Genomic DNA, 27,356 nt, shown 5'->3' on the forward strand with positions numbered 1-27,356 from the left:
TATACCTTCCCGTCTCCTCCTCCCCTCCCGTCGCTCCCTGTCTCCCCCACCCCATCGCCTAGCCCCTCCTCCCCCACCCCGGAGGATCTGTTATTTACAATCCTGCACTCTGACAGTTGGGAAATCAGAGTGATTGACACTGCAACGCTGGTGGATAGAGGTTCCAGGCACGGAGAGGGACTGAATTCAGAACACGGGATGCTGGGAGGAAGGCAGCAGCGTGTGGGAGGGGGAATGGGAAAGAAAAGCAATTAAAAAAAGAGGGAGATTTCTAAATTATTAACATTTTCTAAATAATTAACGTTATTGGTGCCTCCGTGTGAGCCCGCAGATAAACTGCGCTTTGTCCTGGCACTAATAATTTATAGCCCAACCAGAGGCCTGTGGTGTGGCGCTAATCCAAAACACACTGAAGTTTTGTCTTGTCAACGTTACACAAGAAAGCCTGTCTGTGCAGCGTCCCCCTCTCCTCCTGCCCACCCCGAAACCTCAGAATCGGACCCCCCCACACACACTCCCAGAAATGCTGAGGAGACAGTTTAATCATAATTTTAAAAAATGTCAGGCTTTTTACTGCAATGAGCTGCTCTGGAGATAGAAGTGCTGTGGCATCAGCTGTTCTGGTGCATGTGCTGTGCCTGGGGTGGGGGATGTTTTCCGTGTCTGGTGCCCAATTTGTGCCCAAGTGAGTTGGGCCTATGTGTTGGCCTGTTGTGAGTCTGTGTAATGAGCCTGCGTACGTGCATATAGGTGTGTGTTGCATATGAGCTTATGTATCGTGCCAGCGCACATGCATATGTTGTGTATGGTTTGTGAGTTGTGCCTGTGTGCATACTGTGTACCCATGTTGTGCCTGTGCATGTATTATGTCTGCTGTGTGTACTGTACTTATGCGTAGGTGCATGTTGTGTGTCCAACATGTGCATGTGGCATCTTTGTGTAAGCATATGTTGTCTATTGTGCTTGTGTGAATACCGAGCATGCACAACTTGTGTGTTGCACCTTTGTGTAAGCGTATGTTGTGCCTCTGTATTGTCCTTGTGTATACTGTACTTGTGCATGTCATGCCTATGTGCAGTTCTGTATTGTGCCAGGGCACACTCACTGTGCATGCTGCTTCTGTCTACCGTTGTGTTTGTGTGTGTGTGTTAGTGCCTATGCACGGGCTGTGCATGCACTGTGCTTGTGCGCATTGTGCCTCTGTGGAGATGTGTTGTGTGTCTCTACACAGCGCCTAGGTGCGTGTTGTGCGTGTGCTGTGCTCACACGCATTGCGTGTCTGGGAAGGTGCATGCTGTGCCTGTGATGCTGAACAAATCCTAACTCTACATTAAACAGGATCACCTTCCTGCCACCCAGAGAAGCAAATCAAATCAAATGGAGAGTGGAAGGGGAAGGCAGCCTCTTTATTAACCTAACAAGCAGCCCTGGGGATTTACTCCAGATTGGAGATTCTCCTTCAAGTCTTCACCAGATACGTTGCTGATGCTGCTCTGCCTCTTATCCCTCCCTCCCCCAACCCCCCTCTCTCTTTCTTTCTTTCTCTGGTTAATCCACGCCAGATACAGTTTGGCAGCTGAAGGCTTTACGTAGAGAGAAGTTCAGAGGAAGAGAGCTGGACATGGACTAAGGGATCTTGTGCCGTGTAATTTCTATCTCCCAGTGACACCTTCACCTTCTGTGCTCAGATAGTTGTCAAATCTCTCTCGCCAACAATCCCTCCTGCTCCAACCCCGCTTTCCCAGAGATTCACCCTGGACACCCCCTCACTCACCTGCTCTTGCATCAGAAAAGGCAGAGGGCACATGCACAATTAATGGCTTTGTTTTGGCTACAGCCAGTCCTGGGCCAGCATGTCACACATGCACAAGAGAAGGGAAGGTGTACACACAGACTGACGCCTGTAAAACACGTGTGGGCTCTCTCACCATGACCCAATTTCCCACTGGCTGCTTTGCTAACAAACTAGTGCCCCTACAGGTGATGCTCGCGTTACCTCGAACACCGTTTGACTGGCTCCGAGTCGAGCTCCCCACTATGAGGGACAAATACTTTTATTTTTATTATTTAATTAAAGCACAAACCATAGGACTAGAGCACAAACTCTCCCGAAGAAGCCGCAATATCCCCAGGATAATGGAGCAGAAGCAGCGAGACACAAAAACCTGTTCATAATTGGTGGTTCTTTTTAAGGGCTGGGTTGTTTCTTATTTTGCACTGATGTGGCTGCACTAGTACAAATCCCTTGTGTAGACGAGTTGCACCAGTGTAAAAAAGGACTGGCGCACATGCAGCTTATCCGACTTTAAGTCTACGCCAGCACAAAACACTTCCTACGCTGGTGCAGCACCATCCTCACTCGGGTTTTCTCCATCCGTGCAAAAACACCCCAGTGTAGCAAAAGCCTAGACTACTCTGAATTAAACAAGAGTGAGGAGGAAGAATCTTGGCTTCCCCATAACACCCAACACAGCATTAGACAGCCCAACGTCCTGCTTTGTTGCTGGTGTTTTGTGGCTGCAAGGAAAGCAGTGGCTGGAAGCTGCCTACGGTATTCTTGTGGCAAAGCTCTGATGAGACTCTCACAACATGAGTATGCTGGGCACAGAAGAGGTTTCTCCCTTTCAGCTCCGAGGTTTACCAAGCCTCTGCCCACAGCAGATCTGGTTTCAGCTAGAGCGGGACCAATTCATCTACAGAACAATGAAGTTACACACCAGGGATGAATCTGTCTGTCTATCCCCAGACACGCATTTCCCACTGGCTTATGCATTCTCCTGCTGAACAGTTTTCATTGCACCCTGGGCTTATTTGCATGGTACTTTTCTCATTCCTAAAAACACGGTGAATTGAATCCTCATAAGGTGGCGGGTCATAAACACCAGCTACAGCCAGACACATGGCAGGCAGGTGCTGTATGAATTTCCCATGCACAGCACTGCCAATGCATTTAAACTACATCCTGCAACACTTCATGCTACTCCAGCGCTAGATCCTCTCACAGAACTGCCACTGCACGTCAGTGACCACGCCCCCTCACTTGTCCCAACCCATAGCCTCTGCTCAGCCAAGCCTGCCAACCATTCTGGATGATGCCAAAGGGCGGGGTGGGCTTGTGATGAGACGAGACTAGGCAGAGACCCACTAAATTCACTCCACTTGTGACCAAGTCAGACTTGCACCAAGGATTCTGAATATTTGGGTTGACAGTCTCTAAGACAAAGAGAAAGGAGGAAGGGGAGAGGACCCTTCGCTACTGATAGATCGGCTGCAATCACAAGCTAATTGTCTAAGCTTCTCAGAAGCAAAGCTCACAGCAGATCCACTCCATTCTCACCACTAGGTGTTGTTTCAGCCCATCACAGTTGCTAGATAAAGTATCAGAGATCACAGGGAACTAATGAAACAAAAGACTTAATTAAACACATTACAAATCCAGCCCATTCCTCCCCCCCCCCCCGAAAGCCCGTACCACCGTGGCTGGGGACTGCCATGCTGTTGGCCAACTGGTAGAGGCGCTGCTGCTGCTGCTCCTCAAAGGTGCTGTGTTCGTTCAGGGCTGACATCATCCGTCTGTAGTGTTCCTCTGGGGTCATCTGAGTCACTGAGTCTTCAAGCACGGGCGTGTGGGAATTTTCTGAAGAGTAGAAGGTTTTAAAAAGAGAGAGAGAGATGGAAGAAATCACATCAGTGCAGGGAGACCGGAGAACTAGACGGAGAACGAAAGTCAACTGATATCCTCCCTCAATACCACAAAACACATGCATATGAACCTGACACACACAACCTCCAACTTAACCCCTCCCCCGACACAAATGCATAAGCACCCAACTCCCTCAAACACATGCACACACACCCTGAACACACAAAATCTGCAGACCCAACCCCCGCAACCATGTATATATGCTCCCAACACCCCTTCCAAACACACGCATACACTCTTAACACAAAAAACTTCAAACTCAGCACATGCGCACGCACTTACACACACACACACACACACACTCTCTCTCGTTGGAAGCCAAGAGTGTTACATTACAATCGAACAAAATTACAGGCAAACTCACTTTACCTAAGGGGGTAAAGGAGGACAGTTGCTGCCACAAACACACGATGAAAGACGTACTGAATTCTCATCCACACCCCTTGGGGATGCTAGTTCTCTTTTTAACTAACGCCTAAATAGACACCCACCCCTTTTTTTCAAGCCTGCCATTTGGAACATGCTTGGAGGAGGTGGCTACGAAGAGGGGGAAGGTGATCCCTCACTACGGAGATGCTCATTGCTCAACTGCTTCCTGTAGATGAGTTTGAGAACTGCAGTACAGGTAGCACGCCACCAGTTTTGCTAGGAGCAGCACTGACAATCCATCCGCTCAGCTATCGAAAGGGAAGTCAGAGAAACAGTCTCTCCAGGTACTCGTGCGGCCGAGCGCCCCAGTCATTACGGTTTTTATCTTCACAACACTCCTGTGAGGCAGGCCTGGGGAATGGAGGCACAGGGCAGAGTGAGGGATTTGCCAACGGTCCGTCACACAGGGAATGTGTGTGAGAGCTGGGAACTGAACCCAAGTCTACTGAGCCTGAGTCCAGCGCCCTGCCCACAATTCTACCCCAAGAGAAAGCGAATGGTCATGTAGTTCAGGTGTCACATGGGGACTCAGAATCTGAGTTCCTTTGCCACTGTCTCCCTATATGGCCTCAGTCAAGTCACTTAATCTGACTCTATGCCTCAGTTTCCACATTTGTAAAATGGAGGTGACAATTCTTGCCGACCTCCCAAGAGCACTGTGAAGGTAAATTAATGAATGTCTGGGAGGTTACCGCAATGAAACAATAGTTATAAAGGAGATGCAGTTATCAGACCACCGCTCTCCCTACCCCCGTCTCAACTGGCTCGGCTATTCGCAAGAGAGGAGCAGCGATTGTCACTTATTCAGAACGCTGCAACCTTGACCTACACCTCACGACGATGGGTGCTGTGAAGAGGCAGAGGACAACTCCACTGATTCCCTCATTAGCTTGAGTAGCTGAACAAGAATCAGTTGATGTCTGAGTAACAAGCACATGATTCTTAACTGAACCCTGAAATCAGCTGGACGCCTAGCCCCCAGCAGGGCCACAAGGGAAAAAAAAAAACATACAAACTACCCCAGCCCAGCCCTGATATAACTTATGGGGCCAACCCTCCTCCCATTACTCACAGGTGCAGTACCAATGTCTCCAAGTAAGGTGGGCAAGTTCTGCTTCCCCCCACTGAATCCACTGGGATTGCATGGATAGTGAAGGCAAAATTAGGTTCAGTGACTAACAGATTTACCACATACATCCCTGCCTCCACATTCGCCAAGCCTTGCTGAATCCCTTTCAGAAAGGCCCCACCTGCTCCCCGGGCAATAGGGACCCTACTATAGCAACCAGGGGAGATAAAATCCAGAGCAGCTTTTGTTTACTGTAAGCAGAACTCAGAGTAATTACCACACTCGCGCCTTGGCAGGGGCTGCTCCAACACTATTTTATCTTGGATCATCCCCACAGGCAAAACCTTTTCATTACTCACAGAGAAACTCCCAATAACAGCTTTAACGGGCAGAGGGAAGGGGGGGAGGGAGGGCTCCTGCCCATCGTGTAGCTTCACTAGAATGCCAGTGCGGTGACTGAATTAGAGAGCAATCTATTAATGGAATCATTGTGTGCACGCTCAGAGTTCTCTCTCCTTCGCTCCCCGTCTCCACCTCTGAGCCCTTCGGGCCTTCCCAGCAGTGCCGCCATGTTGGCTCCAAATCCAAGATGGCAGCAAAGGGACAAATTCCAGTCACTTGACACTGGTGTCACCTGGGGATGCTGGTGCTTTGACTCGCACTCTGTCACGTGACTAGAGCTATGTATACACCTCTCGGACAACCAAGAGGGCCCTTGGTCTGGATATCCCCTGAGAGGACGATCACTGAGGGGAGCAAGCAGCATTGGAAAGGCAGCATAGTACAATAGATAGGACATTGGACTAGGACTGAGACGACCTGGGTCTAATCCCAGTTCTGCCATTTCCCTGCTGTGCAAGTTCAGGCATGTTGCTTCACCTCTCCTTCTCCGTCTACTTTTCACCTGTCCTGTCCATTCAGAGCATAAAATCTTTGGGGCAGGGACGCTCGGCCCCATGTGTTTATTGAGCTCCTGGCGCAGTGGGGCCCTGATCTCAACTGGGGATGTTACTGTGATAATCAAAAAAAAAAAAAAAAAAAAAAAAAAGTTCCACCTCCTCCAAAACCCCAAAAAGAGAATGAAGCCAAAAAGCTTATAATATCCTGGGTTTCCAATCTCCAAACGCCACCCTCATTCACACGGCTCCTTTCCCTTGTGAGTATAAAGCCCAGAGGACGAGCACATGATTTCTGTCCAATTTTGCTAGGGTCAATGACAGAGCTCCACTCAATTTCTCACCCAGCACAGCACTCTACAACCAGGGCTACAAACTGCAACCACTAAACGACACCCTAGTGACATGTTTCTGTATCTCAAGGACCATGGACTTCCTGTGAAATTCACAGGTTCAAAGCCCGAGTCGAGCTGTGCAGTGCTAGGAATTGGACCCCACCCCTCCAATGGGGTGCATCTGCCACACAACCAATTGACTCAAAAGAGGAGTGGTGGATAATTAGAGGCAACCGCTTGTGCACCAGGTGGCCAGTGCTTTCAGGAAAGAGCAAAGGGATTGGAATTCCCCTCCAAATCACCTCCCCCGACTCTCCTAGCTGACAAGACCGCCCACAGCCTACTGCCTTCCTGGCACCACTCCTCCCCAGCAAGCTCAGAGAGGCATCAACTGTCTCAACCCCCCTCTGATGCTCTTAACTGGAGCTCTGAGGAGAAAAACCACAAGACCCAGACCCTGATTTAGGAAAATCACTGAGGTTTCTTCACAGCCGTGTCATTAGGAAAAAGGGGGGGGGGGGGATAATGACACTTAATTACCATAAACTCTATCCGATCAGCCCCAGAGCAGATTTCAGGTGCAAGGTGGGAGGGCGGGGAGGGAGAAAAGCTGGATTTCCACACTTATAGTTGGAGATTTCACATGACTCAGCCAGTGATAATTCCAGCTTCGCGGCAGCTTTGCTGTCTGCTTTTGTCATTACCAGGGGGTAATGCGGGAGACTGATCTTGTCAAATCTCCTCCAGCCGCCAGGTGTGAAAAGGACTCCAGTGTCGAGGCTCAGAAGCAAGGGCCTAGACAGACATCTGCTTGTCTCTCTGCTGCTCTCCTGGCCGGCCCCCCTAACCAGGGCTCTGGGTGTGCGCACGTGAGTGCGGCTCTCTCCCCCATCACTCTGTCAACACAACGACAGCATCACAACCTTTTGTGCCCTCCAGAACGTCAGCTACAAGGGAACCAGACCTTCAGAGCGGGCAGGCTCTCCGCAGTTCTGTGACGCAGACTACGATGCCACTCCCCCCCCCCCCACTGCTGACGGCCTCCCCCCAACGGTGACACACTGGGGTTTCACAACTCAAGGTGGGAAAACGGAACCCTTTGCTTGAGACTCGTCCCCTGAGCAAGGCATCGCATAATTCCCCTCCAATAGGGCTTACCGCAGATAGACCCTCTCCTTTAACACCCACTAGCTAAGAGGCAGCTGGGAATAGCTACCAGCCCCCACGAAGCCGGGCTCCCTTCCTGGTTCCTCTAATCAGACAGAGAGGGCAGCATGCAGCTTTGCAATGTTCTGTCCTTCTGTCCTTTGCCCTGTGAGCTCAGCTATGGCCAAAGACTCAAAGCCAGAGCTGAGTGTTAAGATCGTGGCCACCTGGGTTTTCTTGTCCCAGCCAACAGACCGCCTGCTCCTGTGCCCATCGCAGCCCAGCAGGGAGGTTTGCTACAAACTTCAGTGGGAGCTGGAGCGGGGCCAGACTATTGTTCTTCAATAGCTTCTTAAGTGGAGAGAGGTCTGGACCAAACACATGGATCTGGAGACCCCCACATTATGGGAGAGTCTCGATCTGAACTGTCCAGCTCTGGCCCACGGCCAGGGCCAGGTCTGTTTTTGTATAAACTAAAGATCCAAAGTAGTGCTGTTGGTTTGTAGGGTTGTTGGGTTTTAAGTGATTCACAGAAGGAAAAAAGAGAATGGCAGCGCCACGAGGTCATCCAGCCAAGGCAAGATCGCTTCCTACCGTGTATTTTCCAGCAGTTAGTCCAGCCTACTTTTAAATCTCCCCAACTGAGGAGGCTTCTAACAGATTTATTTTTCAGCAGCTCAAATAGAAAAAAAAAAACAAAAAACCCCTTCTCCCTGATTTTTCTTCTCTCGCTCTCTTTGCAATAACGCAGTTTTATTCTCTGTCTCCAGGGATCAGAGGAGCACATCTCCAGACCACGCTGTTGCTGCGGGAGTGAACATTTTACTGGGGAATTGTCTCCCAGGGAGAAAGCTTCCTCCATGACCTGCCAGCGCAGACCTTGCTCTGAGCCTCTGATACGCTCACATTTCCAAATTAGACACGAGAACGTTCTGCTCTGTTTGACAGCAATGCTGGCGTGGCCCGTTTCCACCGAGATAGGGCTCTCTTTTGATCTCTGGTGTGTGCATCGGGGAGGGGGAAGGGAAGGTTACCACTTCGGTGCTGGAAGGGCTTCCAGCCCTACAGGTATTTTTTCACTCAGTCAGAGAAAAGGAGCGATTTCCTCGGCTGCCTCTGTTCTCCTTGCTTTGTGAGATGCAGCCACGGTGTCTCAAGATGTGCCGCAGGAGCAGGGTCACTTTTCCTGGTCAAAAGGCCGTTTTGGAGCCAATGCTGCCGTGCCCGGAGTGACAGCTGCATCTAGGGCCGGCATGTGATATAATGGGATAGGCCCTTCCCATGGGGTTGTAGACAGGGCCGAGGCAGAGTACACAAAGGCCTGGTCCACACTAGGACTTTAATTCGGATTTAGCTGCCTTAATCCGAATTAACCCTTCACCCGTCCACACTACAGAGCCAGTTAATTCGAATTAAAGGGCCCTTTAAATCGATTTCTGTACTCCACCTCGACGAACGGAGTAGAGCCTAAATCGATTTTGTTAATTCGAATTAGGGTTAGTGTGGACGCACACCACCGAATTACTGTGTTTAAGTTAATGGGGTAGTGTGGCCGCACACCACCGAATTAATGTGGTTTAAAACCGAATTAAGGTGCTTAGTGTGGCCGCGCACAATCGAATTTATACAACCTGTTTCCCAAATTCGAATTATCTAAATTCGGATTAATCCTGTAGTGTAGACATACCCAAAGCAGGGGAGCAGCCGCCAAAGGCCACTTTACCCGAGCAAAAGACCCCGGAAGATTGGCTGAACCACCGGAAGGTACAGATCTCCTCTAGCTCACCTGGCTCCTAAGGCAGCCGTGCCTGGGGCAGGTCGAAGCACTGCACGGTGCCACGCTGCGAGGGGATTAGGGGAGGGACAGGGAAATTCAGGCCAGGGTTTTGCCTCCCTCACTGGTGCCACTGCCCACAACTGTGAACTGGCAGACCCGACTCCCGTCTAGTTTTGTTGCTGAAAGCAGTAAGCGTCCCACCCACTGTTGGAAAGGGAGATTGGGGCAGTCCAGGAGCTGTCGACTCTGCACAGGGTGTGCCTTTGCATTGCTCTTGCACAAGCCCTGCCTGGGTGCCTTTCCAGCACTGCTTTAGCTAATTAAGGGATGGGTGGGCTCTTTCCACTCATCTCCCACCTGCACATGCATGTACGAGTCCCAGCCACACAAACTCCCTCTCCTACCAAACACCCCAAGACAGGTTCTAGGTCACCATGTCTCAGTAACCCAACGCAGGTAGGTGCCCACTTTCTAATACTCCTGGAAAGTCACATGTTTGCCAAGGTTGCTTAGCAGCTTGTCAGCCACCCTGGGGGGAGCCAATCCCATCTGACAGGGGAAGCGCAGGGGAATCCTGCAACAAGGAGGTATGGATGTGGCTGTCCTGACACAGTTAAAGGGTGGTTCCCTTCTGCAGCACAGACAGCACCCTCGGCGTGTTTTAATCCCACCGTCAAATTACGGTAAAGTCTTGGTTATGGCTGAATTTGCAATGCAGGCAGGCAGAGATAAATGCTGAGCCAGTGTTTCAATATCTATCTTAGGCACTTATCTGGCCTCCATCAGAATAGTATCTGAGTACCTGGATTGGAGCAGGGATTCGAACCCAGGTCTCCCAAATCCTATGGTAGTGCCCTAACCACTGGGCAATGGTTCCTCTCACTCTTTCCTGTACACACGTGGAAGATGTGCTTCCCTACAAGGCCCCCATCCACACTGAGAAACTCGTTGAACGCTTCCCGCAAGTTGCCTTTCCATATAAAGAACTGCTGGTGCTACCTTAGGAACGTTATGTGACCGTGAACGTGACAGGAAGCGTCCACAAGAAAATGTCCCAATTAATAAGAGGCCCACATTATTCAAAAGAAGCATGAGAATGCCTTCTCTAGCCTCTCCAAGCAACTCACTGCCACAAGATAGTGTTCCGTGTCTGTACAGCACCGAGCACAATGGGGTCCTGGTCCATGACGAGGGCTCCTAGGCGGTACCACAATACAAATACATTATAAATAATAACAATATCCTTGAGGTCAGAGCTCAGCAGGATTCAAAGAATGAGACTTTGCAGAGATAATAAGAACATTCACCGTTGCAGTAGATAGGTTAAGTTCTAAAAGGACATAAACTGGTATGCCCCAAAGCATAAGCCACGAATATTGAAATTAAACACCCCTGGCTGGCCCAGGTCAGCTGACGGGCTCATGGGGCTTGACCTGCATAATTGTTGGGTAGGTGTTCTGGCTTGGGCTGGGACCCCACAAAGGGGGAGGTCCAGAGCTCGGGCCCCAACCCAAGCCCAAACGTCTACAAAGCAATTTTTAACCCAAAGCCTGAACCCCGTACGGCCGAGTTAGCTGACCTGGGACAGCTGCAGCTGTGCTGTGGGTCTTTTATTCCAGTGTAACCGTACCCTAAGTGACAGAGATTGGGAAGAACCATCCCCTGTGGGTAGGACAGTCCATGCCTGGTTATTATGGGGATTGTAAACCTTTCTGTGAAACAGCTGGTACTAGTCATTGCTGAACACAAAATACCAGACTAGATGGACCATTGGCCTGATCCATTCTGGTAACTTGGATGTTCCAGGTTCCCCTAGTCTATAGTTCCTCTAATCTACACACAACAAAAACAACACCATTGACACTGATCAAAGGAACCTAACTATTTAGTGACAGCTAGCGCAGAGCTGATCCCCGTGTGTCAAAGGCCTCGTACAGTACCTGGGGGAGAAGAGCTGCCACTAAACAATCTCAAGATGTGTGTATCAGAAGAGGGAGAACTTCGGAGGTTTAAAAGAGATCCATATAGTTTAGAAGGTCTGTGTCAGTCTCAGGTTAGCCTAGCTTAAAAGTCAGGGAAGGCTTTCAGGGAAAGGAAAGAGTGGGGGGCAGAAAATGAAAGTGGAGTGGAGCTGTCACCCTTTAGGACTTCTGGGGAAACCCTGACTGAATGAGTCAGAGGGAAACCCCGATTAAATGATTCTGGTTGAGAAAGCAGGATTTAGAAAGAAGCAAAGGTGGGTAAGTGGACCAGCGGGTGGATATGCAAAAATAAGGGTTGGCTCTGATCTGGCTCTCATTTCACTCAAACCTACGAAGTGGGGGGGCGGGGAGGGACGGCTTTGGCCCATCTCTGCTAGGACTGGATTGTTTATGGCTTGGTACTGCAACCAACGAAGTCAAGTAGTGCTGACAATGACTCTCATTTGTGTAGAATGGGACCCTTTTTGGGGGGTAGGGATAAGAGTCATAGATCCAGAAACTATAGTCTGGTCTTGAACAGCCTGATTAAAGCTTAGCTGCTTCTCAGCAAGAGAGATTAAATTGCTACCACCGTGATCCATTTTCAGAGCATGCAATGGATAAGAAAGGGTAGAGGAGCGAGAGTCAGCAGAAGCCTGAAGGTGGGCAGAGTGTGCTAACTCCTTTAAGGAAGCTGTGGCAAACTGTGGCGTGATATTGCATAGCCTGACACTGGAAATCGAAAGCTCCTGGGTAATAAATGCATTTCAGCACTCACAAAGGATTCCTCCTGGAATATAGAGGAACTTCTGATGGTAATTCGGGGAGGGGAGGGCAAGAGGAGGACAGGAAGTGGGCAGGTGAACAAATGAAAGGAAATAATTTAGGCCTAGTGGATGGTACTGGCTGGGGTACCCATTACAGCAGGTATTGTTAGCACCTGACAGGAATTCCTGCTCGACCATTCATGCATTCCTAACTGGAACAATTTGGAGATAAGAGGCAGGAAGGGGGTACATAAAAGAAAATGATTAAGAATGAGTGTATGTTACTAGGTAATGTTAGCAGCTACTGTACCAGGCACTATTCGCACCAATTAGCAGCCAACAAGGATCGCTTTTGGAATACTAATGCCCTTCTAATCATAATTTTGGGATAGGAGGCAGGGAGGGGATGACATAAAAGAATATTACTTAGAATTAGAGTGTCATCCTAGGTGCTGTACCAGGCACTGCTAGAAGGCGCAATACGAGGTATTATTTTAGGAAGCCGTGAACGTTCCACAGTAAAACGCTGCACGCTGAAGTCACCCTTGGAGACCATCTGGTCTGGTTAACATGGGGGTGTATTCAGTCCCCCTCACTCCTTTTTAAGAAGCTCAGCTGCTCGACTCCAACCCCATGAAACAAGACCTGGCTTGCAGGCAGCCAGCCTGACGCTTTTTTTTTTGGAAATGGCTAGAAGAGCGCAGGTTAAGCAATAACGATTGAGGTGGGCATTACTGACAGCTAATTAGTCTGACCTTAACAACAAAGCCTCGAAGTGAACAGCCTGCAAAACCTCATATACGCAACCCCAAGACGAACTCATTAACTGCAGGCTCCATTACCCATTCCACATTGCCGGTCGTAAAACAAAGTTTTAAAATCATGTTTATGGCAGGGAGGCATAAAAACAAATCAGGAGATTTAAATAAAAACCCTAAAATTAAAAACAAAACATTCCTCCCCCCCTCAACTCTACAGATTCCATCTATAGAGGAATAACTTCATCAACGCAGGAGGACTATCTAGCTGGACTTTTACTATACTCATAATTAGATACACACAAAAAAGCAGATGCCAACATGATAACGCAGTGCGTGTCCTGTATTAAATATCCAAACCAAGGCACTCTGCTGAAAAAGACACCACCCCACCCCCCCCGCCCTGAACCTAACCCACCTCAGGAGTTCCTGGCTTGGTTTTTAAACCGTAAAATAATCAGTCTAATTAAGGGAGATAATTACACACACACACACACACACACACTGATCTTCCCTCCACTTAGCTGAAGAGAACACTGTGCATTGGTAGCCTTCCTTGCACATCCCCAGCACTGATACTGAAAGCTCCTACTCAGCATCTCGCATCCCTCCCTCGTTAATTTCAATTAAGTTAGGTTCTTAAGAAAAGAAAATGGGGCGGGGAGAGGGGAGAGAGAAGCAGCACTTACCCTTTGGGGACTCGCTTCGGGTTTTCTTGCTTTCTAAAGGACACTCACTGCTGCTGTTGGGAGAACATACTCTTCTCCTGCCTAAAATTTCATCTAGAAGAGGGAGAGAGAGAGAGACACACACAGAAATGAGAGACCTGAGTATCAGATAACGCTTCACTTCTTTCCCTTTCACAGAATCAACCAGAGACTTATTTCGCATTTTGCTGCCCAAACATAGAGTCAGGCTATGGGTGGGGGTGGGGGGGAGAAGAAAGAAAGAAAAAAATCATCATCTTGAAAGCCCAGATCTGCTTTCCTAATCATGCAGTCCAAAGGGATGTAATGACTGTTCAAACAGTGATCAATGCAACAATTTTAAGCCGTAAATTCTGAATCTAGTTTATTTCCTTACTGAGTTTCATCATTTGTTCGGCTGCCTTTTGTCCCTCTTGTGTTTCCACTCCTTTCATGCCCTGATGCAAAGCAACTGGGGGGAGGAAAAAGGGGGTGGGAGAAGAAGAAAAACAATTCCCTCTGAATCTTCCTACCACAGTATCTCTCTCTCTCTCTCTCTCTCTCTCCTCCTAAAAACCTCAAGGTCCTTAGCAATCTTCTCCCTCTAGACTGTACGGAAACGCTCGAGCCTTTTGCATTAGTGCAGCCCTGCGAGCCAACGCAAAATATCTAATATACAATTACAGCGTCCCCTGAACAGATTTAAAATCAATATCCTCCCATAATAATGCTGGGGAAACTGAAAGCATGAAGTTGCATATGGGCAGGAAGGAAGAGACAGTTTGTCACCGTGAGCATCAAATTCTCATTTATCAAGGGCTTGTTAAAGATGCAGCATCTCAAAAAACCTTGAAAACAAGTACCATATTTGAGAGCGTATATGTTGCGCCTGTCTATGAGTCAACACGAGCAAAGCACAGACGCTTTGCTTGCAACCTTTCTTATGGTTAAGAAATGTTACAGTTCAAATCACCACTGTTTAACACAACAAAACATTATTTCCATTCCACATGGCATCTCGATCCAAACCAGGGTCCTTAGCGCTAAGTCACCCCGCATTAATTCAAGTTCAGCTAGCTAAATCTAGTTGACTGAGCTGGCATTCTGTTTATCGGGAGACACAGTGGAAGGAGTTGTAGCTGACAAGAGTCCAAGTGGTGCAGAGAACAGACAGTTAACATGTGGAGGGCAGAACCTGCTAGGAAATGCCTTTATCCAATGAGTGATGTAAGAACTCTGCAAAGTTACAAGTGGCATTTCAAGGTTTTAAAGAGCACAAGCTGCCTCTGATCTTATCTCACCGTGACCCTGTCACCCAGGCTGTTAACAAAACCAGTGCTTGGAAGCATTGCAAAGATCTGCAGCCATCCATAACCGAAAAACCAAGTAAATACAATGAAATGGTGGCAATCTGAAGAAAGGATGGACTCAAAGAGAGTGACAGACCTTAAATCTTCAAGGCACTCCAAATTCAAGCCTTAACTCAGCCTTCAGTGAGGGACTGTCATGTGCATTTTGCAAAAGTGGAAACAAAAGGCCTGTCACACACAGTGTCAAGGAGCAGAGCCCACTCGGAAGGAACTAAGGAGTACCTGGCCCGGTCACAAGACAGTGCCTCTCTCTCCTTCCCACTCCTCAACTATCTGGAACTCCTCATTCTGAGTGTTAATTTTCCTGGTCATTATACTCTTGTGCATGTTGCAAACCCTTGGAGCTGGAGGCCAAGAGCCTCTAACCTTCTCTCATCCAGCATTTGCAGTTTCAAAACAACAAAATCCCAATACTCAGCTCACCACTCCCAGGAGGGCAGAATCACATTATGGCCTGATTTCATGCATTTGGGGAAGAGATGGTGCTTATGATTCAAATGAGGAATCGGCGACACGCTTACAGGTACTGGTGGGTTAGGGCAGTGGCTCTATGCAGCAGTAGTAAGCGTCCATGACTTCGCAGCTCTGCCAAAGCACCTCAGTCATGATCTCGAGTCCCTCCTCTGCCCTGCTACTTGAACCACACAAACAAACGCACAGCTCTGTCAACACGCGTTCATTCTGACCTGCCTCACGTCACTCCTGACTGGCAGCGCCCCCGGTACCTGCTGTCCAAACATCAACGAGTGACTGGCTCTTTGCCCTGCTCTCAGAGGGTGCTCCACCACCTAATCTCCTAAGCACCATGTGCACAAATGCAGTGGCGGGTCAAACACACTCATGTGATTAGGGTCATGCTCTAGGTAGAGCTCACTATTTTCCATCTGTGACCAAATCAGGATTTGAACCCAGCTCTCCGGACATGCTATGTTAGCATATTAACGCCAGCGAGACCTGCAGCCCCTGTCCCAGTATCTCACATCCACGCACAGTCCTGAGGCTCCAAAAACCTCTAAATAATGTTATTTTGTTGTCAAATCAGCATGTTCCATTTTGAAACCTAAAGGATGGAAAAAAGCTAGGGGGGAAAGAAGATGACAAGACTCTTGCTACACTTTCAGCGTGGGAGTTCTTTCCATTATATTAAATCTCTTCTCTGCTAAACGATGAGCCAACTTTGCATTTAGTATTTTTTTTTTTTCATTTAAAACATGTTTTATTGCATCACATTAGACAATGAGAATGAAAGATGGAATTGTGGTTAAGACACGTGCCTGGGTGCACATACAGTGAGAGTCCCCTGGGTTCTATTCCCAACTCTGCCACAGACTATTTGACCATGAGCAAGTCACTTGACCTCTCTAGGTCTCCTTATTACTTCTGTATTTGCATTACAGCAATGCCTAGAAGCCTCAGCGGACATCAGGATCTCACTGTGCTAAGCCTTGTACATGTACATAATGAAAGATAGTCCCTGCCCCAAAGAGCTTGCAGTCTAAGCTCTCACAATGGGGATGAGAAAGGAATTATTATTGCCAGAGAACAGAGATGTACAGAGCCACAAAGCGATGTGCCCACAATTACATGGGGAGTCTGCAGCAGAGCTAGAAATTTAACGCAGGTCTCCGAAATCCCAGGCCACTGGCAGTACCTTTACCACAAGACCATCCTTGCTCTTAGCTTCCTTATCTGTAAAATGGGGTATAAGCCCACCTCACAGAGGTAGCTGAACAGTTTCATTCATTACTATTGTCAAGCCCATTGACACCCTTGGGTAGAAGGTGCTATGTAATGCAAAGATTCATATTATAGCACAGGAGAATTGGTCCTCTCCCCTTTATATCTAATCTGTGCACATAGCCTGGATACACCAGTCCCATCTGGGGAATATGTGCCCGGTTCCAGCCCCTGCCACCCATCCATCCATTCCAATACACCATTCCACACCAGGGGTGGCCTATCGAAATCCGCTTTTTGGACGCACACTTGACGGAAGGAGAAAAAAAACAGATCCCGAATTCCAACTTTGAACAAGTTTCCCCCTGGCTTGGTGGCAACGGCAGCAGAGTGAAAACAGAGCCCAGGAGTCGTGGCACACTGGGGGTCTCAGTGAGAGGGGAGACACAACCAAGTGTCTGGGAGTTACAAACATCTTGTCCTTCCCATGTTGCTGAATGAGGGGGGTCCTGGGTGGGTCCCAGTATGGAAAAGACTGAGGACCACATAACCATGGAGCAGTATCCTTTCCTGTTAAAGGTGCTCCCTTGCTTCAAATGGCAGGCATAGGATGGGTCTATGCATCCCATCAATCGCACCTGCACAGCTCGGGAACCCCAGCCATTCAAACCCCGCAATTATTTCAGGGATATTTCCAATTTTTCCAACCCAGAGGGCGAGCACTACCTGCACTACTTCCCTTGCAAACCTCCATGACCACTGCACCAATCATGGATTTGCCTACCCTGAACGGATTGTCAACAGATCTGGAACAATCCAAGCTTGCCAGCTTCTGCAGAGTGATAGCAACACACTTCTGGGCTGTCATGGCCTCTTCTCTCTGAGTGATCTGTGTCACAACCAGGATCAGCCGGGCCTAGCGGTTGGAGCAGGAGTCAGGAACCAGGAGTCAAGCTGAGGGGCAGGGCGCAAGCAGGGCTGGAGCAGAGCAGGAGCAAGGCTGGCACAGGCGTGATCGCAGCTGTAGGCATAAGGGTTGAGCAGCCAGCAACCTGCTGCTGAGCTTAAAAGCAGGCCTGCTGGCTGCCTTGTGCCCAGCAGGTCCCTGCTGCAATCCAGCTGAGCTCACTAATCTGCCTGCAGGCTGGGCTGGCCAGCCCTCGGGCTCAGCTGCAGGAGCTCTCTCCTGCCAACCTGGCCACTCAGGGGCCCTGGCCAGCTCAAATGCCATGGCAGTTTTCCTCCTGAGAAAGTTCTGGGCTCACTGCTGGCCCTCCTGCGTTCCCATCACCATGTAGCCCCACCACTCGGGGCTTGTGGTCCTGGGCCAGAGGCAGTGGTCCGCATGGGGGCGGGGGCTGGACGAAAAACAGCATCAGCTCCATCCACGCCTCCATCTCCACATGGTCCCATTCTGTTGTTGTAGGGCTTCTGCTTGTAACTGCAAGCCGCCGCCTTCGTCTTCTCCAGGCCAAAAGCCGCCTCTGAAACACCTGGCACTGTCTCTTGGCAGCAGCTTTTGCAGGGGCACGCCAAAGAAACACGGACTCCACAGAAAGCAGCCATTGCCAGCCCTGGTTGTTAGGCTGAGCAGGATCCATGTAAGAGCCCACCCCCACACCACCTTGGGGCCTGCCAGGAAACGAATTTCCCCGGCCTAGACCACTTCCTCCCACCATGGGCAGAAAAGTTGCCCCCCAGCACCCTGTGAACGTGAGCCCAGAGCAATGCAGCAGGCTGTGGCGCTAAGGATCACAGGATACTGGTCCCAATAGCTGTTCCTGCTTCTCATGGCCAGACACAATGCCAGTGCAGACGCGGGACAGCCGCATGCTGATATCGACAAGGGGGCCGCGCTGGAGCAGGTTAGGCGCTCGTGCACTGGCTCACCCAGGATGGCTGAACCCATGGCAAGCCCACAAGGCCAATCTGAGATGCATTGCCCCCAGATAAAGTGAGGGAACTGGGGCTGCTCTGGGGAGCAGGGAATACCTCCAATAGCCTTTTAACACCAAGAGCTATGAAGAGGGATCCCTGAGCTAACATCGCGGTTAAGCCGGGGAAGTCCATGCCAGTCAGTGCCACCATCTCCTGCAGCTCTCTGCTGTGATTTTCCAAGGGGAGCCACCTCACCCCCACAGTACAGGGCAGAAGGGCTGGGCTCGTGCTCTGGGGAAGGAGGCGTATAATCACTGTGACAAGTCACTCAGCAGATTCACATATCGGGTGTCTCTCACACGGACGCAAGCTTTCCCCACGCACAGATGGACGGGAGGCCCAGGGGCCACGTTTGGTTCTTCTGCAATGCAGAGTGTTACCAAGAACGGGGCAGGGTTAGACAGCCGCTCCGACATTCCCTAGCCAGGGCACTGCTTGTGCTGCAGAAGCACCTGGTGCAGCGAAGTGGGACCGAGCCAGGTTAGACAGGGGCAACCAAGGCTCAGCTGGTGAACATGTAACAAGTCAAACCGGCTGTTCCTCTCTCGGTATTATTCTAACAAGGGCAAACGTCTTTCCAGGCCCCTGACTCCCCACCCTTCCAATTCAAGTCCTGGGTATAACAAACAGTTCCCACTAACCAGCCTGAAAGGTCTCAGAGGCTTCTCAGTACTTTCTTTTTTCCTCCTCCGGTGCATGCAGCCTGCGGAAATACCCCCACTCCAGCCCAGCTGCTCAGTCTGTCCCTGCGCAGCGGGTGACAGCTTTGTGGGGATCCTGGAGGCTGCCGCCCTGGCGACGGGCTTCTTGGTCTGCCCTGAAACCGAGACGCAGCACCACCTTGCTGAGTCCCAGCGGGCCGTGAACTGCTAACAACAAAGGCAGACGAGCGAGGGGCCGCACAGGGTGGGCTCAGCACAGCAGTGTGGAATCCTGCGGCCGATCAGCTCTGCCCCTCGCCAGCAGGAATCAATGGAACAAAGGGAGAGTGAAGCACAAGGTCATGGGAATTATGGGCCATAATTTAACTGAGGGCAATGGGTGTGGAAAAAAAAAATTATTCAGGGAAGGTGGGGGCAGAGGGGGAAGGAAGGCAGTAGGGTCTCTGGAAGGCAGGATCCCAATGCTGGGGAGTATAATGGGCAGACTTTGCCACAGGTTTACTTCTTGCAGAGAGGAGGGGAAAACCCTGTAGTTCAACCCCAAAACAGTAGCAGTGCAATTGTGCGGCGTTGGGCAGATCTGGAAACAATTTCTTTGCACCCTTCCAGAGGTGGAAGGTTTCATCCCTCCAACAGGCAGCTCATTGGTTGAGAGGACTTTGCTAGGTAAGGCAGCTGGCGTGGTGAGAACACTGCCTATCGTTGCTTTTTTGTGTTTCCGTCTCCCTGTCTCCACCTGTTGTTTTTTGTCGTATTGCTGGACTGCAAGCTCTTTGGGGCAGGGACTGTCTTTTGGTTCTGTGTTTGAACAGTGCCTAGCACAAAGGGGGCCTGGGCGCTGGCTAGGGCTCCTAGCCACGACCGCAAGATAAATGATAAAAATTTGCTAACGTCGTCACAAGTTTCTAGCTAGAGATGAGAGCACAGCAAGTCTCACAGATCTGGGCCTGGATCCAAAAGCTCTCTGGCTCAGGACCGTTCTTAGCACACACCAGGGGTTCTGCAAATGTTGGAGCCAGGAATCCTCTCCCCAAACCATCAACCCTTTGGGTCCCCTGTAACAAACTACTTTTAAAATGGTGATAGGGGACAGGCACAAAGGAAACTCCCCTGGGAGGCACTGCACTGGGATGGAGTATTTGAGGAGATGGGGTTTCTCTTTCCCACTGGCTCAGTTCCATTATGAGGTGCTGAACATGCAGTACTGTACTAAATAGGCCAGATTACGGTCTGGCATTACAAAATCTCAGGGTGCATCTGCACTGCCATCAGAGGTCTGACTGCAGCACAGTTAGGCAAACCCGAGCTAGCTTTAACCTAGCCAGCGCAGCTAAAAACAGAAGTGAAGATGTGGTGGCACGGACCCTGCGTGGGCTGTACAAGCCCATCTGGTATCCTGGCTACGTACTTCCATTGCTAGCCTGCACCGGGGTCAGTGCTCCCGCACACAGGCGTTGACTCCATGGGTGTTCTGGGGCTGGAGCAGCCACGGGAAAAAAATAGTGGGTGATCAGCACCCACCAGCCACCCACTGATCAGCTGTTCGGTGGTGGGCGGGAGGCTGCAGAGCAGAGGCGGAGCGAGGGTGGGGCCTTGGAGGAAGGGGCGGAGCCTCAGGGTGAAGCACCCACCGGGAAAGAAGGAAGTTGGCACCTGGGCTACCGCATCTTCACCGCTAGCGAGATCAAAGCTAGCACGGCTCTGCCTACCCGAACTGCAATCACATCTTCGACTGCAATGTAGACATACTCTTAATTTATTTATTTTCTTAAAATCCTTTCCCCTTCTCTCGCCATTTGGACAGGCTTTTCCTGACTCTCCCTTGGAAGAGACGGGAGCTCCTGCAGGGAGATCAGCCTCAGAGTCGGGAAGAGAACTGGAATAGCTCGGGGCGCAGATCCGTTCTTGCATCTCGCGAGGGAAGAGCTGATAAATAGCTCTGGAGCAATATTTAGACTCCACCCCCCCAAGAAATGGATGGGGCGCTCCTCTAGCACCATCATCCAGAGACCTCTAAGTATTCTGCAAGCCGCACCTCCCCCCACAGGAGGTGGGCTTAGTGTCATGAGGTCAGATGGGACACTGATGTAAATGGGGCAGGTGAATGCTCAAGGTCATACAGAAAGTCAGTGGCAGAGATGGGCATTTCACCCAGGGACTCCTGACCCAAGTCCCATGCTATAACCCAGGGGTAGGCAACCTATGGCACGTGTGCCGAAGGCGGCACGCGAGCTGAGTTTCAGTGGCACTCACACTGCCCGGGTCCTGGCCACCGGTCCAGGGGGCTCTGCATTTTAAATTTAATTTTAAATGAAGCTTCTTAAACATTTAAAAAACCTTATTTACTTTACATACAATAGTTTAGTTATATATTATAGACTTATAGAAAGAGACCTTCTAAAAACGTTAAAATGTATTACTGGCACGCGAAACCTTAACATAGAGTGAATAAATGAAGACTTGGCACACCACTTCTGAAAGGTTGCTGACCCCTGCTCTAACCCATCAACGCTCCCTCCCCAAGTTTGGGAAAGAACCCAGGTCTCTCCCGAATCCCAGCTCTCTGCTGTAACCAGCAGGCACTCTGCCTCTTGCACAGCATGTCAGCACTGGCCTGTCAGTCACCAACTGTCTGTGTCCATTCGCTTTGCATGAGCAGCAGCAAAGTGCCTCAAAGCCCAGCCCAAATACTAAGATTCCCAAGGAATGTGGCAGAGGGAGGTGCAGGTCACCCTGGAGCCAGCCTCCAATCTGCCTGTAACAGGGCTGTTTATGAGCCAACGTGCACAAACGCCCCCTTGTCTCCCACCTCCCTTTGCAATTCATTTCTACAGAACACACCCAGCCATAAAAAGGTGGTAAATATTCATAGTATAAAAACCACTCACAGAGAGGATACGCTGAGCTTGAGAGAGACAACCGGCCTCGTTTGATACGCTACCCAGAGAGTCTTGGTTAGCAATTGTGAGCTCCACCCCCTCTCAGGGAAGATATGAGGAGGACATGCTGGGAGATCTAGTGGTTAGGGCAGGGGGACTGGGAGGCTGGAGTCCAGGCTTCTATCCCCAGCTTGGGGAAGGAGTGTATTATTTCAGAGTCGTTACAAATCAGGACCCTTGGGTTCTATCCCCAGCTCTGGAAAGGAGCGTGGTCTAGTGGTCAGGGCAGTCAGCTTGAGAGTTAGGACTCTTGGGTTCGATTCCCATCTCTGATAGCGACCCACTGTCTTTCTGTGCTGCTCTGAAGAAGCCCTCTGTACCTCAGCTTACCTGTCTGTAAAATGGGTATTCTGACCCTGTACCTGCCTCACAAAGACAGTTTGAGCTATAATCAGTGCCAGCAGAGGGCTCCAAGGTCATGGCGTGAAAGATGCTCTGGCAGCGAAGCACTATCCCACAGAGTGCCATGATCCCAGAGACCTCAATCCTGCCTCCCCCTCCTTAGGCTGAGCGTGCTCACTGCAAGCTCGCCCACATGTCTGCAACTATCCTTCAGAGAGCTGCTCCCCTTCTGATTTCTCGGACCCATCCCACCCTGTGATAAAAACCTGCCACAATTGCTCCCTTGCCCCAAGACGCACCCCCAAAGCTTCCCCTTCTTTGACATCGGGGCGAGCTCACCATGGCATTGGAGTGCTCGCTCGTGCTGGCCGGCAGCATCACAAGCGTGGCTGGAAGCCAGGCCCTCCAAGAGCAAGCGAGCGCGAGGGGAGCACAGCGCAGCCTTGGCTCGTGGCCTCTCGTGACAGAGACGAAGTGTCTCGTGTGTGTGGCCCATGCCAGCGAGCTGCTATTCCCTTAAACGCCCTGCACAGCTGCTGTGCCTGTGCACAGACCTCGCTGCGCCGCTCTCAAAGGTGAATGCTAAAGACAGTGATTCCAGACAGAGCTGCTGGTGGTGCTGTACCCTTAGCACCGTTTAAACGTCCGATTGCACTCATTCAGCCCCTGAAAAAAACTGCGCTCTTCCAGCCCGTGACAGCTTTGACAGCCAGACTCCTTAATTCCTTTTTCTTATTCCCTTAATCTGTCATCTTTATCAGGCTGGGGAAGTGCCAGGCAGCATGCAAGAGACCCGGCCCCGATCAATCTCCACATTACAGCTGACAGAATGGTGCTAATAACTTATTGATCTCATGTTTGCCAAGCCCCACTGGGGCTGAAAGGCTGCCATTGATTGGCTTGAGAGAAAGAGCCCCTCAGCTGAGGGCAGAGCGGAAAGCCTTCAAATTGTCTTCTTCCCGAGGCGCTCACTGGGAGACAGAGGGAGGGCAGAGAGAGGAATAAAGAAGGGGAGAAAGGAGGATAGAAAAGGAGAAAAGTGTATGTGAGAGGAAGAAAGAAGGGACAAGATGAATAAGGGAAGAGAGGAAGGAAAGTGTGTTTAGAAAAGAGGAATAAAGAAAGGCAAGGGAGAGCAAGGGGGAACGGAAGGATAGAGGAGGAAAGAGAGAACGGTAGAGGAAAGGAGACACGTAAATGGAGGGAAATGAAATGAGGAACAAAGGACAATCTGGAGCTGAAAACTTTTAACAGACAGACAGATTTAGGGTGACCAGATAGCAAATGTGAAAAATCGGGATGGGGGCAGTAATAGGTGCCTATATAACACAAAGCCCCAAATATCGGGACTGTCCCTATAAAATCAGGACATCTGGTCACCCTAGACAGACTCCCCTCTTTTTACTGACAGCAAAGGGTTAACTTAAAGCTCCCTCCCCTCCACAATGCCCCCACTCCCAACGCCGCAGCGCCGGAGTGCAAAAGAGCGCAGCAGCGACAAGTTCTCCTGGCAGCGTTCAATACCACGCTCCGGTGTTTGGGGAGAGGGCGTGGGGGGGGGGAATTCATTGATGAGCCAGCTCCCCACAGCCACACGCTCACAGCTGACGCCTCCCCGCTGGTTCGATCGGTACCGCAGGCTAGAAGTTTGCTTCTGCCACAGAATGTTATTGATGACCTGAGTAATCACTGAAAGGCGTTGGACACTTCGGGGCAGAGGGGTGTCTTTGCTCCATTCCACTGGGAATGGGGGTGGGGATCTCACCTATGAACTAGGGAGCTCTTGCAGCCTGGGACTACCTGTACAGGCAAAGACCCCTGGAAAACGTGCACAGCCCACAATAACGGCGACAACGAAAGCTCCTCTGAAACCACCACACATCGCTTCCCGCTGACTCCAGCTCAGCCCCAGGCCAGATGGCGGGGCTGAGTGCTGATGCACAAACTGACCTGAAGAGGGCATCAGTGAGAGGCCCCTCTAGTTCCTGGAAAGGCAGCTGGTTCTTCCAAGCACTGCCTGGAATGGTTTTGGCCAGTTTGAGGGATCTCACAACTGTTGTTAAGTCCACGCCCCAGCAGGGCTTCTTCAGCCAAGTTGATCTGAATGGCAGGGGCAGTTTTTAAAAAAACTCTTTCTTGGCCTCCCCAGGGTCACTCCTCTCAAAAAACAAACCAACCAACCACCCCCCAGCCAGGCCTGTCTCCAGAAAGGAGGACTTCCCCTCCTTTCCACCAGCTGCTGAGCCATACCATGACTGCATGAAAGAAAGCAAGGATCAGACAGGTAGCCCAACACCTTCTGCAAGGGCAGCTAATCACAATGTAAGCTCGTCATTGACATACTGTGGAAAAAAATAATAATTAAAGAGCTCCAAGCCAACCTACACACTAGTGCAAGAGGTACCGTTACTTCCAGGCATGGTGTGATTGACTTCACAGCAGCCACTTCTGATAACATACGTATATAAATGTGCGTGCCCAGGCATATGTATGTAGTTACACACAAACATACACGTACTATATATGCACACACACACACACACACGTGCACTTATTCGCACGCCTACACACAAATATACATATGACATGAGCACACACTTTGGGGAGGATAAAAATCTCGGTGCTGAAATCTATCGACTCATGGTGAGGCTGGGAGAAGCAATTCATTTCCCGCTCCCCGGCAGCAAGCGAGAGTGGACAAGTCAGGTGCCACATTACACTCCATATTGGATTTCTATATATAACATCAGTGAGATGTCACAGCTCCAATGATTTGTTTTCGGCTCTTTACTAGCTGCCTGTAAAACACCTGGGGAAAGAATTTTGTTTTGGTATTTTTGGGGGAGAAGGCGTGATAGGAGGGTTAGTTTTGGAAGCGGGATAATCTGGCTCTTTCTGGATCTTTAAGGAGAGGATGAGAGTCTGTGTTGTTTATTTCAACCTTTCCAGACTACGGTACCCCTTTCAGGAGTCTGATTGGTCTTGCGTACCCCCAAGTTTCTCCTCACTTAAAAACTACTTGCTTACAAAATCAGACATAAAAATACAAAAGCGTCACAGCCACACAGTTACCAAAAAATTGTTTACTTTCTCATTTTTACCATATAATTATAAAATAAATCAATTGGAATATAAGCATTATGCTTACATCTCAGTGTATAGTATATATAGCAGTATAAACAAGTCATTGTCTGTATGAAATTGTAGTTTGTACTGACTTTGCTAGTGCTTTTTATGTAGCCTGTTGTAAAACTAGGCTAATATCTAGATGAGCTGATGTATCCCCTGGAAGACCTCTGCGTAGCCCCAGGGGTACACGTACCCCCCTGGTTGAGAACCACTGGTTTATTTCACTTCCCAAAATACAAGTCATGTTGGGAGTGAATTGGGTGGATTTCTTCCCCGTAGGGCTGCCTCCTCCCACAAAAGTAAGGTTCATTGCCCCAGCTACAGCCACTCCATCCTGCTAGATCCAGGCGTGAGCCTTCCGGGCTCTCCTCACTCAGCTGTTGCTAGAGAGCAGTGCTTCTCCACCTATTTACCATTGTGGGCCACACAGGCTGCTCTCTGTGCGTTGTGTGTGCCGCATCCACACAATACATATACTACCTATATGGCCCTGAGGATGTCACATGGGCCGCAGCTGTGTGCTGATTGGTCTGCCACCGTCCTCTAGAGCCTGTTCTGTGCAGCTCCCCATGCTAAGAGCAAGGCGGGTTTATCTTGAAAACATTACTCATGTCCACAAGGGACTCAGCAGAGCAACCTCCCCAAACTCATTTTGCTTATGAGTTAATCAGGCCCTGACCTCTGCTCTCTGCAGGGATCCACTGACCACCTGGAAAGGAGCACTGAGCTCGCTGGGAACCCGCAGGCAGCCACAGAAAACTGAACAAACCCCTTTGTGTCGGCATACAAGGGACGTGGGCCTGATCTTAGGCCTGCTAAAGTCAACAGGAAGACACCCCCCTATTTTTTTTTAACAGATGAAGATAATGAGATAGAAAAAGGGTAAGTGACTTGCCCAAGGCCACATAGCAAATGAGTGGCAGAACCAGGTTTAAAACCCAAGTTTCCTGACTGCCAATCCCATGGCCTGTGCCCTGGCCCATGCTGCCATGAGTTCCATGCTGCAGTGCAGGGAAGCGAACTCCACTTCCACCACACGCTTGCATGTTGCTCCTTCACCGCCCAAGACCTCGGTTCAGATGCAAAGCAGGACACAACCACCAGCAGAGGCTGGTCATCTCCAGCTCCCAACAGGCTTCAGCAGAAATAGAACATGAGAGGAGCACAAAGAGAGGAGGAATCTGCAATTCCAGCCCCGGATCAAAAGCTGGAGACTGAGGTGGTGACTGAGGTCTGTCCCCAATGCGGCCTAGGTAAACAGCTGTCCTTCATGATAACATGTGTTCACAAAGGTGGCTGGGCTTCCCACCCTCATCTGCCCATTTGGAGCTGATTTTCTGCTCAATTTAAGGCAGCAATTCAATAAAGCCTTTTTTTTCCTTTCTTTTCTTTCTTTCTTTTTTTTTTTTTTTTTTAAAGTGAAAACATGCCTGTGTCCTGGCTCGTTATCCCAGGCTCAGAAAACAGCCCATTCATTGCAGATCTGTCTCTAATCATTAGCTACAACATCCTTGGCCTGAGTTAACTCTTGCCTGGCTAGATGCACAGCCCACTGAAGTCAATGGGGATCATGCCACTGAGAGTTCACTGAGTTGTGGATCAGGCCCGTGGAGAGCAATATAAGGGATCTAACTACTCTCCCACACACATTCTTGGATGAAAATCAATATGAGGGATCTAACACACACATATACACCCCTTCCTGAAAAACGCCAACAATTTTTAACACATGTCTATTCAATGTTCACTTCTGATTACGCTATATTTCATAG

At 49.9% G+C, this 27,356-nt stretch overlaps 1 protein-coding gene across 8 annotated transcripts in view; it reads right to left on the minus strand.

Moving 5' to 3' along the window:
- Nucleotides 1–27,356, minus strand: part of SAMD11 (sterile alpha motif domain containing 11) — a 218,006-nt gene that overhangs the window by 38,902 nt on the left and 151,748 nt on the right. For all 8 annotated transcript variants that reach the window (XM_029913542.1, XM_024201646.3, XM_024201647.2 and 5 more), the window contains 2 exons: nucleotides 13,531–13,623; nucleotides 3,473–3,637 (listed from right to left, as the gene is read on the minus strand). In XM_029913542.1, coding sequence (XP_029769402.1) covers nucleotides 3,473–3,637; nucleotides 13,531–13,623 — 258 coding nt within the window. The remainder of the gene's footprint in view (nucleotides 1–3,472; nucleotides 3,638–13,530; nucleotides 13,624–27,356) is intronic.

This window comes from Terrapene carolina, unplaced genomic scaffold, assembly GCF_002925995.2.
Source record: "Terrapene carolina triunguis isolate 2854851 unplaced genomic scaffold, T_m_triunguis-2.0 Scaffold714, whole genome shotgun sequence".
Classification (NCBI taxonomy): domain Eukaryota; kingdom Metazoa; phylum Chordata; order Testudines; family Emydidae; genus Terrapene; species Terrapene triunguis.